At 40.2% G+C, this 14,543-nt stretch overlaps 1 protein-coding gene across 6 annotated transcripts in view; it reads right to left on the bottom strand.

Annotated features, from left to right (window-relative positions):
• Positions 1-14,543, bottom strand: part of zc3h18 (zinc finger CCCH-type containing 18) — a 56,337-nt gene that overhangs the window by 32,909 nt on the left and 8,885 nt on the right. For all 6 annotated transcript variants that reach the window (XM_039808302.1, XM_039808301.1, XM_039808303.1 and 3 more), the window contains exons 3-9: positions 12,511-12,595; positions 8,997-9,145; positions 8,385-8,480; positions 5,785-5,927; positions 3,434-3,463; positions 2,885-2,999; positions 2,357-2,625 (exon numbers count right to left, since the gene is read on the bottom strand). In XM_039808302.1, the coding sequence (XP_039664236.1) occupies positions 2,357-2,625; positions 2,885-2,999; positions 3,434-3,463; positions 5,785-5,927; positions 8,385-8,480; positions 8,997-9,145; positions 12,511-12,595 (887 nt within the window). The remainder of the gene's footprint in view (positions 1-2,356; positions 2,626-2,884; positions 3,000-3,433; positions 3,464-5,784; positions 5,928-8,384; positions 8,481-8,996; positions 9,146-12,510; positions 12,596-14,543) is intronic.

Below are 14,543 nucleotides of genomic sequence, written 5' to 3'. Positions count from 1 at the left end.
GTTTCGGTGGTGTAGTTCCCTTCAACTCTCCCTGGCATATGTAAGATTGGTAGATGCCTGAAAGTTTTGGGGGCGGTAGGTTTCATTTCATGTTGCTGCTCCTACCGGAAAGTAGCACACCTAGCGTGAATAATAATAATGGTTGTGCTTTTCAACTTCCAACAGACCGCAAGTTTTACCATGTATAATTAAGATTCTTTTGCTTTTGAAGAGGACCCAACAATAACAAATCCAACAGGACCAACAGGGTAGTTAACTTTTGTGTCACTTCCCATCACTATTAGGGAAGACATTTACACAGGGTTGGCAATGCTTTTATTTTCTTTTTTTCATCTTGATTCCTGCAAAGCTTTCTACACATGTACAACACAGGCTTTCCTCAATCGCCTTCAATTAGTTCAAAATGCTGATTCTGGGATTATAATCAATTCAAGAAAAAAAGATCATATAACTCCAATTTTGGCCTCCCTGCATTGGCTCCCCATTAATTACCATATTGATTTTATGTTATGTTTGACCTTCAAGGCTTTAAATAACCAGGCCCCTAATGCATGTCTGTCTGTGTCAACCCCAGACCTAATAATTACAAAGATATACAGTGCCTTGCGAAAGTATTCGGCCCCCTTGAACGTTTCGACCTTTTGCCACATTTCAGGCCTCAAACATAAAGATATAAAACTGTAATTTTTTGTGAAGAATCAACAACAAGTGGGTCCCAATTATGAAGTGGAACGAAATTCATTGGCTATTTCAAACTTTTTTAACAAATAAAAAACTGAAAAATTAAAATTAAATATTCAGCCCCTTTACTTTCAGTGCAGCAAATCTCTCCAGAAGTTCAGTGAGGATCTCTGAATGATCCAATGTTGACCTAAATGACTAATGATAATAAATAGAATCCAGCTGTGTGTAATCAAGTCTCCGGTATAAATGCACCTGCTCTGTGATAGTCTCAGAGGTCCGTGTAAAGCGCAGAGAGCATCATGAAGAACAAGGAACACACCAGGCAGGTCCGGAGATACTGTTGTGGAGAAGTTTAAAGCCGGATTTGGATACAAAAAGATTTCCCAAGCTTTAAACATCCCAAGGAGCACTGGGGCAGGCGATAATATTGAAATGGAAGGAGTATCAGACCACTACAAATCTACGAAGCCCGGCCGTCCCTCTAAACTTTCAGCTCATACAAGGAGAAGACTGATCAGAGATGCAGCCAAGAGGCCCATGATCACTCTGGATGAACTGCAGAGATCTACAGCTGAGGTGGGAGACTCTGTCCATAGGACAACAATCAGTCGTATACTGCACAAATCTGGCCTTTATGGAAGAGTGGCAAGAAGAAAGCCATTTCTTAAAGATATCCATAAAAGTTCGTTTAAAGTTTGCCAAAAGCCACCTGGGAGACACACCAAACATGTGGAAGAAGGTGCTGTGGTCAGATGAAACCAAAATCAAACTTTTGGCAACAGCAAGCCAAACGTTAGGTTTGGCGTAAAAACAACACAGCTCATCACCCTGAACACACCATCCCCACTGTCAAACATGGTGGTGGCAGCATCATGGTTTGGGCCTGCTTTTCTTCAGCAGGACAGGGGAAGATGGTTAAAATTGATGGGAAGATGGATGGAGCCAAATACAGGACCATTCTGGAAGAAAACCTGATGGAGTCTGCAAAAGACCTGAGACTGGGACGGAGATTTGTCTTCCAACAAGACAATGATCCAAAACATAAAGCAAAATCTACAATGGAATGGTTCACAAATAAACATATCCAGGTGTTAGAATGGCCAAGTCAAAGTCCAGACCTGAATCCAATCGAGAATCTGTGGAAAGAACTGAAAACTGCTGTTCACGCAAACGCTCTCCATCCAACCTCACTGAGCTCGAGCTGTTTTGCAAGGAGGAATGGGCAAAAATGTCAGTCTCGATGTGCAAAACTGATAGAGACATACCCCAAGCGACTTACAGCTGTAATCGCAGCAAAAGGTGGCGCTACAAAGTATTAACTTAAGGGGGCTGAATAATTTTGCACGCCCAATATTTCAGTTTTTTATTTGTTTAAAAGGTTTGAAATATCCAATAAATTTCGTTCCACTTCATGATTGTGTCCCACTTGTTGTTGATTCTTCACAAAAAAATACAGTTTTATATCTTTATGTTTGAGGCCTGAAATGTGGCAAAAGGTCGAAAAGTTCAAGGGGGCCGAATACTTTCGCAAGGCACTGTAACTGTGTCAAATAAAATGAAAAATCATAATGACTGGGAATTACTGTTCTGGCTCCTTACTGGTGTATCAAGACATGACGTCAAAAAATTCTGTAAAATAAATCAACCTAAAGCCAACTGAAATTTCACTTACTTGGGTGGCAAGCTGAGGGGCGAGCGTGGTGGTTTCAGTTTTTCCTCGTCTTTCTTTTCCCTGGCGTCCCTAGGAGGACGCATCCTTGGTCTCTCCTTATCATCCCTCTTCATCCGGTCCCTCTCCCACTCTTCTTTCCGCCGCATCCTCTCCTTCTCGCGCTCCCGCTCTCTCTCCCTCTCCCTCTGCCGGCGCTCCCTCTCACGGTGATCCCTCTCCCTCTCTCGGTCCCGGTGCCGCTCCCGAGGGTCGCGGTCACGTTCACGCTCCTGTCGGAATGGATATTTTGAGTTTTACAGCAAAAACTTTTTGGCTTCCCTACCCTGTCAGTGGCACTCAGCCCCAGAGCCATTTTTTAAAATACAACTGTTACGACTCACAAATACTCTGTTTAATTCCTAAAGAAAAGGTCTCAGTAATTTTCGGGGAAAAGCTGGCGACGAACAGGTATAGTCCACAATTTATTAATTTCGTGTTGTTGAGGTTGTAGTACTCACACATTTTGAGCAGATTGTCGAGGATACTCACGTTGTAGTGGTAAGGAAGAGGAGCTTCTGTGTACTGCACTCGGAAGTTTTCATACTGGCCTCCTCGCCATAGGGCCTCCATTTCATAGTCGTAGTATGGATCAGCATATGGGTCACTATTGAGGGAAACACATAGGGCAAAACCATTTTCTGGTTAATTTTCTTTCATGTTATGGTGTATTTAAAAACTTAAGACATTAAACATTACGTTAAACATCATATTTTACAGTATGATACAGAATTGTGAACATATTTCTGAAAGAGATATTTCAGTTCAGCATTTTCAGTTGTTCAAATTTCAATTCACTGAATGGTAATCTGTGAGTCAAACAGAGACCCTATACACTACTGTTTTGTGAATGATCTCACTTGGATTAGCAATACTTCCATCTCTGACAAGACATGGACCAAAAAGCTGTGCATAAACCAGTAATGGTCTTTTTAATCATGGCAAACATTGAGCAGTGTTACAGCACGTTACATTTACATTACATGTCTACACCACGGTCTATTGAAGAGTTTAAGGCTATTTAAGTTAGTCTTCACTTACCCGTATACAGGATCTCTGAAGTCCATTTCTCTGAAAGAGGAAAACAGAATAGTTTCAATGACAAAATCTTGTATTACATTTGGTACATTTACGACACACTAATAGCGTGTATGCTACACTAGGTTATAGTGTGTCTGTTGGTGGCCGCACAGGTAAACACACACACCAGCCTGCAGTTCAGTGTGCCAGCACGTTTTCATCAAAAAAAAAAAAAAAAAAACTGTACTGAGACACCATCAGAAAATAAGTTTTAACTTATTTTTTTTTTAAGGCACCCTTGGGTTTTCTCTCTCTCGCGAGACACACGTCTACAGCCTGCAGTTCAATGTGGGTTGCCCAATCGCTATATTTTTCTCGCTTTATTAAAATAAGTTGGAAAGCCAACTGCAAAGCCTAACTTTACTTTTAATTAGGGGTGGGGGGAAAAAATCGATACAGCATAGTATCGCAATATTTTCCGTGGCAATACTGTATCGATACACAGATGCCAAGTATCGATCTTTTGTTATATATGTGTTTGTCTGCTTGACAATCCCATTTTGCAGCAATACAATTGAAATGAGATGAACAAACAGAGACGTATGTATCTTTTTAGACAAAACAGATGTTGACAGTTTTCTTTTGGGGACATAATTTGAAATTTGGAAAAATTTGAAGTTGGAAAAAAGGTAATAAATTGCAATATATCGCAGAATATTGCAATATCTTTAAAATCGCAATAATATTGTATCGTGATGATATCGTATCGTGAGGCCTGTGGTGATTCCCACCCCTACTTTTAATGTTATCAAACAAAGAGAAATGTTCTCATTGCTCATCTCTTGCATAACTCCAACTGATAAACCATTATAACAGGGATCTTCAACAGGGGGTCCGGAACCAATTCTCTCTCTTTTTCCTTTTTTGTCAAAATTGTTTTGTTTCATTACAGAACACCAGCATTTACAGATGGACTGGTGTGATTTAACTAGTACGGGAGGTTAATTAAACTAGTGCAGTGCCCATTTAAAGTGAAGTGAATTTGAAGTGTGCCTGTTCGGAACGGGGCAATCGCTTGGTTCCCCGTGTGTATTTTTTTTATTTTCTTTTTTGCACTGCTGAAATCATGATTTTATACAACATCATCTGACAAAATCACCAAACACAGAAGTTAAAGACAACACCTGTGCTGCGAGTTTGGCTGCACTTACATGATCACACAGAGAGAAAGTTAGAAGCAATAAAATGTATTTCTTACTTTTCCTCCTGCACAGCGCACAGACCCCATCTGCAGTACTACATGACACGGCCACTACATAATGCGCCCTTTGGCTCGCTGCTGCACCTCAGTCAGTGACAGAGAGAGGTGATAGTAGAGCCCCTAGATTTGTCGCTAGTTGTTTGTTTGTTTGTTTTTTTACCCGCCCCCGCTGCTGTACTGCGTATGCGTGAGACACCCACACACATTCAGAGAGATTCCTCGATTTATAGTTCAATATAAAAACGTAACCAATTACAAAGGCATAAGGTGGTAAAAGCATCAGAGATGTTCATTGGCTTATTCCTGTGAGAGGTGTAGCAAAATAAAGCGGTTATGTAACTAGAATGAATGATGTAGTGAAATGAAGATTAAACACAACAGCATCTCTTAATAGACTACAAAGCACAAAAAGTCTGGACTATATTAAAAAGGTCTTGGGAGTTATGTTGGACTTTAACTACAACCCTGTTATGTATGGTCTACAAAGAAGCCAGTTAAACAACAACAAAAAAAGATCTGTTCCAACTGATAATCAGTATTGTATGTGAAAAATGGGGCCTATACACATTCACACAGGTTTTTACTGACTGGCCATTAAGGACACAGACTTCTCTATGTACTTTATTACTTTGCCCTGTATATTATCACTTAGTAATTGTAACTTGGTTTATGTGTTGTCAATGTGTTTCATTTCTGTAAATTCTAACCTTATTATACTCATAGATTTGTTAAAAAAAAGAAGTTTCTCTCTACTTCCTTAAAAAAGATATTAGTCAGCTACCAGCATCCTCATAAAGTCTTCCGGCTGACTGAAAGTTGTAACTAGTGGTGGAGTCACCCAAGGGTCAAATAACAGAAGGGAGGGTTTCCTCCCTCTCGTTTCCCATTTTTGTGTGTATTTATTTCAATTACTCTGTAGTGTGTCATCTCTCCAAGCTTTACTTAAATTACGCAAGTCTGACGTGATTGTTTGACTAAGGATTTAAATAATTTAAAAAGGTAAACGGAGAAAGAAGCTTTTCGCAAAGCATGTACTTCAGGACTGGAGGTGCAGGCAACTGCAAGATAAACAAGGAATCAGAAAAACTGTTTTAATTTAAGAAGGTAATACTCTCGGATGATGCGGTAGCTGCGTTCTCTGAGGAAATCATTCTCTTTGTCAAATTCTCTCTCGTCTTCTCCGATGGTCACATTGAAACGCTTCTCTTCAAAGTCTGGCTCCTGCTCCTTACGGATGGTGGCCTTCTTCAGCACCTATGAGACAGAGCCAGATACAGAATGTAAGGCACGGCAACTGTTTTATACCATGATCTGGGTGAATACTTGAGTCTGACTGGCTGCAGGGTGTCCATTTAAAAAGGGATATAGGACACCTACTAAGTAGTTCCAGTGAAACTGTCTGTTTACTGATGTAAATGAATACGATACATTAAATGGAGAAAAAAATCTTTCACGCTGAGTTTAGTCCTTCCATGCTTCGTCCTCTTGAATACCACAGGATGGCGCTAACACAGAACGCTGCAGGAAGTACGTTACACTGCCCTCTGAACTTACCTTGTATCACATTTAGCAATCATCTCATATCTCAGTTGCTGTTCAGCGCTCTACTTCAGGCAGCGGCTGATAGTACACGTGGTGTAGTATTTGTTCGCAAAAGTCTTGATATTGATTTGGGGACAATGGCATGGCTGGATAGCTAGCTTGTCTGGTTGTGAAATATACTGTTGGATTATATTTACCGTTTTGCAATGGTACGTAACGTTATTGACTTTGAATTTTGCTAGCATAGCGTTCGCTTTCTGGCTCGTAGCTGAGCGAGCGTTCTATGAGCTGAGCAGACTAGAAATATCTCAAGTTTCCAAGTCGTCCAGGTCCGTCCTATTTATTGGAGCAGTGAACTTTAAGAACCTTAAATGGGACAGGAATGACTGTTAGGAGGTATTAGTCAAACCCTCAGGTGTTACCAGGGAAACATTTGAAAAAACTTCAGACTTTGATTTCATATAAATGAATGGCCTTGAAATAATGTTCGTTGGCAAATGACCATGGTATAAGCAGGTTTATGCCCTTCAAGCTGTCCCTTATCAGGTAATAATGGGCTGTGGAGGAGGCAACTGTTCTGGAGGGTTTGGCCTCCCCGTCATCCATTATTTTCTGATAATGGACACTTGTCGGGCATTAAACCTTGAACAGCCAATCAACTCATAGCGTAGTCCGCTGGTCAAGTCAGTTACAAACTGTCAACTGGTCGAAATGACTACATTTTGGATGGAGGCTCAAAGAAAGAGCAGCGGTGGTTGAGTGAGCTAGAGAGTGAATGAAAAGAGGGAGCGACGTTTGAACAAAGCAGCGAATCAAAGAAATGAAGCATTGTTTTCACTACTAGAAATGCAACTGTAGCAAGTATGTCACTATTCTCATTCATACTTTAAGACACCAAAAATTAAATCCAGCTACAATAAAGCCTAAAAAGTTGTAGGTTAGAACCTATGTACAGAGGGTCGTTGCAATTGAGATGATATACTGTCTCGTCGCATTGGTGTGATCTGGCAGGTTTCAAAAAAGCTGCAGACCAGCCCACTGCAAGTAGTTGCAAGTTTCAACTGGTCTCGTCGCAAATCTTTGTTCTGATCTGGACTTAAAGGGTAACTACCGTTTTGTTCAACCTGGACCCTATTTTCCTATGTTTTTGTGTGCAAGTGACTGACAGGAAAAACAATCTTTGAAATTGGTCCAGTACTAAGCGTGAACGCTGCAACCGGCAGCCACAGACCGGGATGCAATGTAACCCTATGGGGCAAATGTGCATCGCCAATTTGGTCCACTAAAAGTGCTTGTTTTGCCACTGAAAGGCTTAGATTATTATTAACATTATGGAAAGGATCCCTACAGAGATGGGCCTTTTTGAAACCTGTTTAAGAGCTTGCTGTTTAACCAGAAACAGCGCTGATGTCGCTAGCGCTAAACCCACCAAATCCATAAAAAAATAAAAACTATTTAGCGTGTATAGAGCCAACATATTTTATGTAAATCAGTACACTATGCGTTTAATTCAACCAAAACTAGAGTGGTGATGGTTGGAAAAGTGGAAAGACGACCCAAAACAGCTTTTCATAGTTTTATTTCGTTTCCGTCGACGAATTAAGTGTATTTTACGTTGCTAAAATTAGTGTTAATTTACATGGAGTCCAGTGGGTTTAGCGAATGCAATTTCGTGGATGTTTTTATGTTTAAAAAAAGGATCTTACTCTTAAACAGAAAGGTCGACCTCCTTAGAAATCCTTTCCATAATGTTGTCAGACACTTACAATATTAATCTGAGCCTGTCAGTGGTAAAACAAGAACTTTTGCAAAAGGTAAATACAAGCTGCACAATTGCCCCATTAAATTACATTGCAGCTTGTTTCGCTTAGACCCAAAAACATTTCATCCAGGTTTAAAAAAAACAAACAACAACAAACAAACAAACAAACAAAACAAACAAACCGGTAGTTACCCTTTAATCTAATGCTGGTCCTATTTTTTACATGAAAAAAAACACGTTTATAATATATGAATAATATAAAAACATATTTAAGCTAACATCACAGAGAATCATTACACTAACAGGTATACGGTCCAAATTAGTTTACACACTCCGAGCAGCATGACAGTAGTTCCATTTGGCACAAGCTCAGTTTGGTTTCCTATAGAAGCAGTTAAGTGGTTTACCTCTTTGGCGTGCCTTAGGCCTCGCTCCCAGGCACTCTCAACAGGAGGCTCCACTGGGGGAGGTGGTGGAGGGAGCTCCTCCACTGCAGGTCCAGCCTAAAACAATGACAAATTGATTCAGTAGTTTCTCTTACTCAGAGATGTAGCAGCCAATGCTAGTTGGTAGAATTGCAGATGACATAGATCCAGTTCCTGCGCATTTGTACTAGGGCTGGACAATATAGTGTTTTATCGCCATTGCGACACTTTTTCTGTCAGTTGAAAGGAAATCTCAGTAGAAAACTGCACTTCAAAATGTAACTGTCATTTTTTTTATTTTCAATTCAATAGTCAATTTGTTCAATAAAAGAATGTTAGAAACAAGCAACAAGCATTTTGATGTGTTTTAGCAGAATACTGTAAGCAGCAGAAATGCAGAACTGAGTACACTTTAATATATTTTTATCGCAAGCAATATTATTAACATTATATTGTGCAGCCCTAAATTGTGCTTTTTATCTTTAGGATTTATCTGTATTCATGTATTGAAACAACATAACGGCAGTCTGTACACTTCAAAATTGCAGATATTATACACCGTTTGAACGGTTTCACAAAAGTAAAAAGACGTACCCAGGGATTATTGGGTATGAGTGGGTGTGGTCCTCCAGGAGGCGCTCCATTAGGTGAGAAGAGGTCTGGTTTACTGATCAGGGAATAATTTCCCTTGTCATTGACGCCAGGGTGGATGAACCTACAGTTCATACCCCAAGTGCAATTTCCTGGAGGAAACAAAATGTACCAGTGTGGTTTAAATCATTTGCAGGGAGGTGATAACACAGACACAGGTGCCAAGAGTAACAAAAAATAAATAATTTTGGGGTACTTTCTTCGATTAAAAAAGGTGCCGTAGGTAGGATTGCGAAGATCCAGGACTTAACAACTTCCCAGTCCCTCCCCTCTTTCCGTTAAAGCCCAAAACGGTCTCCTAAGCCCTTCCCCTCACAAGGGAGAAGGACTGTGTGTGGATGAGCAGTGATTAACACGCAGTTAGCCTTCGAGAAAATGAAAGCTCAGATGGGCCGATCTGGAATCTTGCTGCGTGCAGTATACCAAAAGTAAACAAGAAGTAGAGGTAAACAAGGCGAGACACAGCACAGCACCACACTTTTGGAGTGAGTAGGAAACCAATTTCTTCATTAGTGTGGTGAAAACCATGAATATAATGTATTTTGTTGACGGCAGAAAGTACCGAGATCGTGAGATTTATAAGAAGGTGACCGAAAAGTTACGCGAAGCAGGGTTTGTCCGTGCATCCAGACGCTAACCGTGCGTCGCCGTTTACATCGGGATATTGCCAATTGATTACAAATGCCATGTATACAGGAGTAACTCTCTCTGCTCACGCATGTAAACGGGTTATTCCGAATGTTTCAGAAACCCAAATAGTGACCTTAACCCGACCATAACCCGAAAATGTACAGCTTGTAAACGTAGTCACAGAAATGGCACATACTAAGGAAAGCTCATTGTGGGACTGGCTCTAGTGGCTGTAATTCTGCACCAAGGCTGAATTTCGGGAAAGAGACTTCAGATACAGTATTAGGGGACCACTAAGGTCTATATAAAAGCATCCAAAGAGCACTATGTCATGGGACCTTTAAGACAAATACCAAAGAGAGAAATTATATCAATATGCCTTCTTGTAAAAATCTTGGTACCAATTACCACCAATGAAAAGGGCATTGGGCCCAGACAGACATTTATAGTAGTGCTGTATCCCCATTGTCTATTCTTTACCTAAAGATCAGAAGAACAATGGTGGACCTTTACATTTGTTGCTAAAGGACTATTAAACTGCTTTTTAAAACTACTCTGTCTATATGTTGTTGTTTTGTTGAGTGCATATCTTACTATCAGCAATAAAAAAAGAAACTGAAATGTATATTAAGTACAACAACTCCCCCTGCTGTAGAACAACTTGCATAAAGCTGACAAACCGTAACATTCCTCACGTTCTTCATCATGGTAATAAAACAGATATTATTACAATGTTAGATTGTTATATATCTCTAATTATACAGATAACCGTTTTATAGTTATCATTAAATATTGAAGAGGTTTGAGAATTGTAGTCATTGTTCAGAGTGAAATCATTAATTATGTCTGGTCACTGTGTCTAATCTTAAAGATCCAACAGCATTATTTGTGTTCCTGTGTTAGCAAACTTAAAGCGTAACTCTCGCCAAAATGCAACCTAGAGTCTTTTTGTGAATGTACCTGTGTCAAACTTTCTTTTAAAAGCATATCGTTTTTCGGTCAAATGGCCTTTTGAATGGGAATGGTAGGGACACTTTTATGCTAGCCTCAAAATAGCTATTTTTAAAACATTAAGAAGGCTCGACACAACATGAAACTATGCTCCAAGTATCACCAGGGGCTCTACACCTTAAACGAAAGCATTGACAACATTGTTTGTGTACCCAGAGTTTACTAAAAAGAAAGGTTTTGAACTCAGCATAGCTCTTGTTGTTTCCGGCCGCAGCCATTTTATCAGTCAAAAACAATTGATTTCCGGATGCAACGTAACCGGGAGGAGAGTAAAGACGGAAAGCTCCTAAAGCTTAGTTCCATAGAAATGCACGGATAAGTCGTTTTGTCGTTATTGAAAAACAATATTGACCTTGTAGTTGAAAAAGGAGCCTCATATAGAGTCTGTTCATTCACATTCGGATATCGACTCGTTTTGACTGCCGAGGTGGTATGGCTGGAAACAACAACAACAGCTGCGGTGAGTTGCTCAAAAACTTTTTTAGTAAATCTGTGTACACAAAGAATGTTGCCAATGCTTGCGTTAAGGTGTAGAGCTCCCGGTGATACTTGAAGCTTGAAGTTTCATGTTGTGTCGAGCCTTCTTAGTATTTCGAAAATAGCTAGTTTGAGACTAGCATGAGAGTGCCCCTATCACTCCCATTCAAAAGGCCATTTGACCGAAAAAACGAGAATACGGTGAATCTTAAAAGTGGCGATTCGGTCCTAAATATGCTTTTAAACTAAAGTTTGACTCACGTATATTCACAAAAATACCCTAGGATGCATTTTGGCGAGAGTTACGCTTTAACAGAAGTCAAAGCCTGTTAGGTTTACTTTTGGCACTTCCGCATAGGCTTCATTTTCAGCACCGGAGGGTGCCGCTTGGTAGGGATGTTAATTTTGACCGATTATTACTATTAGTTAAACAGTTTACAAACAACATTACAAACAACATTTTAAGTAGCTAAAAAAAAAATGCATGGTAAAAGAAAAATTGCAATTTATTTCTTAACTACTGGATAAAAGTTGCAAAGTTTGAACTAGCAAGTTGCGTTTTAAGCTCCTTTTGTTCCGGACAGCAGCCACATACATGTTGAGTGAGGACTGCCGGCAGTCCTACACACAGAGCATGCCAGGCAGACACAGAGATGACTAGGGCTGGGTATCCGTGACTAATACATTACACGTTACGTTTGTAATTGAAATTGGGTATTGAATAACCAGGCATTTTTCGATACTCAATACTTTAGAGGCAAATGGGTCAGTGCCTAAAAAGTATCGAATTCAGTACACAGCCCTACAGATGACACTGACAACCTCGCGGTTCCAGGAAAACGGCTGCATGTGCATGCAACATCTGGTTGCGCGACTTGTATTAGTGTCCGTGAGCATGTCCGAGCCTCCAGGACAGGTAAACTGTGACTCAGTTGCCTGCTTGTCGGTTCATGGTCAGTTAACAAGGGTCGGCTTTCGGTCAGAAAAATAAATCAAAATTAACACCCCCTACACATAAGCAAAACTATTTTATGAATATACAACAGCATCAGTTGTAAAAGCTTTTATTCTAGTGGTGTCCCACTGTAAATATCAGGAATAGAGTGGTTATTAAAAGAATTCTGACTGAGATATGTACTGAGTGAGACATTTTACTGTAGAAAAATTAACTCATCAGTGCTGCCTGGTGGTCAGTGTGGCACTGCAATTACTGGTTACTTACCAGCTTAAATACACATACTTATGTATCTGTCATAAGTTAAATTTGGCAGATAATATCAGCCATGCTTATATATATATATATATATCTCTGGGATGAGACCTGCTCAAGACCACCTACCTTTGATGAAGAACCTGCAGATGGGACGTGGTCTGATCTTCCTGTCCGAGGGATCTTTGACTTCCCCCTCCTCCAGGTCATCATCCTGCCCAGACATACAAGAGGCAAATCATGACACCTTAGATCATTTAATTGTATCGTATAAAAAATAAGGTATCTAGAGAGTGGGTTATTTGTATTTAACTAGTGTAGTGCCGGGTCAAAACGTGCCTGTTGGAACGGGCAGATTGCTTGGCCTTCTGTATTGCTACTTGCAGCTTTCTCCAGAACCATTGTACCCCCAAATAACTTACAGAAGGCCCCCAAAGCACTTAATATAAAGTAATATGCATCCCAACTGTACACTACTGACTTACTATATACTTCTTCCTCAAAGGAAAACACTGTACCACTACATTTTCCTGACAGAGAAATATTACTGGCTACGTAGACTCAGATTTTACTCAGAAAATATAACAATTAAAATATGGTGCATTATTATTTATTAAACTTTCCAGCATTATATTAGAATTTAAAGCTCCAACTTGAACGACATTTTAAATAAACTAGTACAGCTCCCATTCAAAGTATGCCTGTTTGGAATGGGCCGATTGCTTGGCCTGTGGTATTGCTGCCTGCAGCATTCACTAGAACCATTGTAGGCCTACCCCAAAGTTACTAACAGAAGGACGCCAAAGCACTTAATATTAGCCAAGCTGGATCCGAACATTCGTTCGATGGTTAGGTATTTGATTTTCAATTTTGGGATTCAAATATTCGTTTTGTTCTTGCATGCAGGCTGAAATTTACTCTGGTGTTTTGTCGGTATCAAGCTACGTTCAGACCAATAAAAGCGATCCGGCAATTTGCCACAGGGTTGTGTGTCCCTTAACAAACAGCCCATATGTGTGAAGAGTGTTTTGTTGTTGCAGGAAACATTCAGCGGTTACACAAACCCCTGGGCAGTTCAGTGCTTGTGTATCGTTTTTTTACCCTCATAGTGTTTTAAAACCTTCTTGTGATAGCGATAAGTTATAAGTTAGTGATGTTTCCCGTTTACTGAACGGGATTATCACACCGACCTCAAAACACAGTGACAAGTCTGATCGCCGGTTCCACGGTTGGCCACTGCAGCGTGAAGTGGGGTTGTGTTTCTCCAAAAGTTAAGTCTGTCTCAAATTTTGCGTTTTTTTGAGTCCCCTCTGCGGCAAACTCCGCCGCAGCCTAACTGCACTACCCCCATTTAAAATGAATAGAAAGACCTGGCAGGCTGTGTGTATGAGGCCTTAAGCAGCTAGCTCCTCTGCTAATTTATGTAGCGCTAGGTCGTCCATCTCAGCCAAGAATGAGAAATGTTGAGTTACAAAGCAAGCAGTCTGATGTGTGTAGAGGTCTGTAATGGTTATACTGTATCATCCTGGGGTCGTTTTCAGGCGATTTGATTAAAGGTAAAGATAGTACGACCGTTCATAACGCTAATGCTCTAGTGAAACACCGGCTTGGCTGAGCATTCATTCACAGACACTGCGGCGGAATTCACTCGTCAGACAGTCCGGCAAAAACTCAGGTCTTTACATTTATTTTGAATGCCTAGAGCAAAAAGTTAAGACCGATTTAAGTTTTGGAAACAAAGCAACTGGACGTCCCCCTGCGGTAGACAATAGTGTAACCGGAAATCAGACTCGTCAGTCCATATCGCAGCATTAGAGACTCGTTAACGTACTGTAAACAGGAAACATCACTGCCACAAAAAAAGTTGCAAACACTTTGAGGGTAAAAAAACATAACACAAGCAAACAGCCAAGCATCTAGCATATATATATATATATATATATATATATATATATATATATATATATATATATATATATATAGAGACACACACACTCTGTTGTCCCTGTTGTAATGTATTGTTTGTGCTAGATGCTTGGCTGTTTGCGCATGGCTGCCAAGGTTCACCCCGTGGGGCGGGGTCTGGGTATGGGAGCTTAACATGTAGGGTTGGGATGATTCGCCGACGTAATCGATAATGTAAATGATGGCTTGTTGATCAA

This window comes from Perca fluviatilis, chromosome 8 (assembly GCF_010015445.1).
Source record: "Perca fluviatilis chromosome 8, GENO_Pfluv_1.0, whole genome shotgun sequence".
Lineage (NCBI taxonomy): Eukaryota > Metazoa > Chordata > Actinopteri > Perciformes > Percidae > Perca > Perca fluviatilis.
Note: the sequence above shows the minus strand (reverse complement) of the source record. Positions and strands in the feature narration are given on the sequence as shown.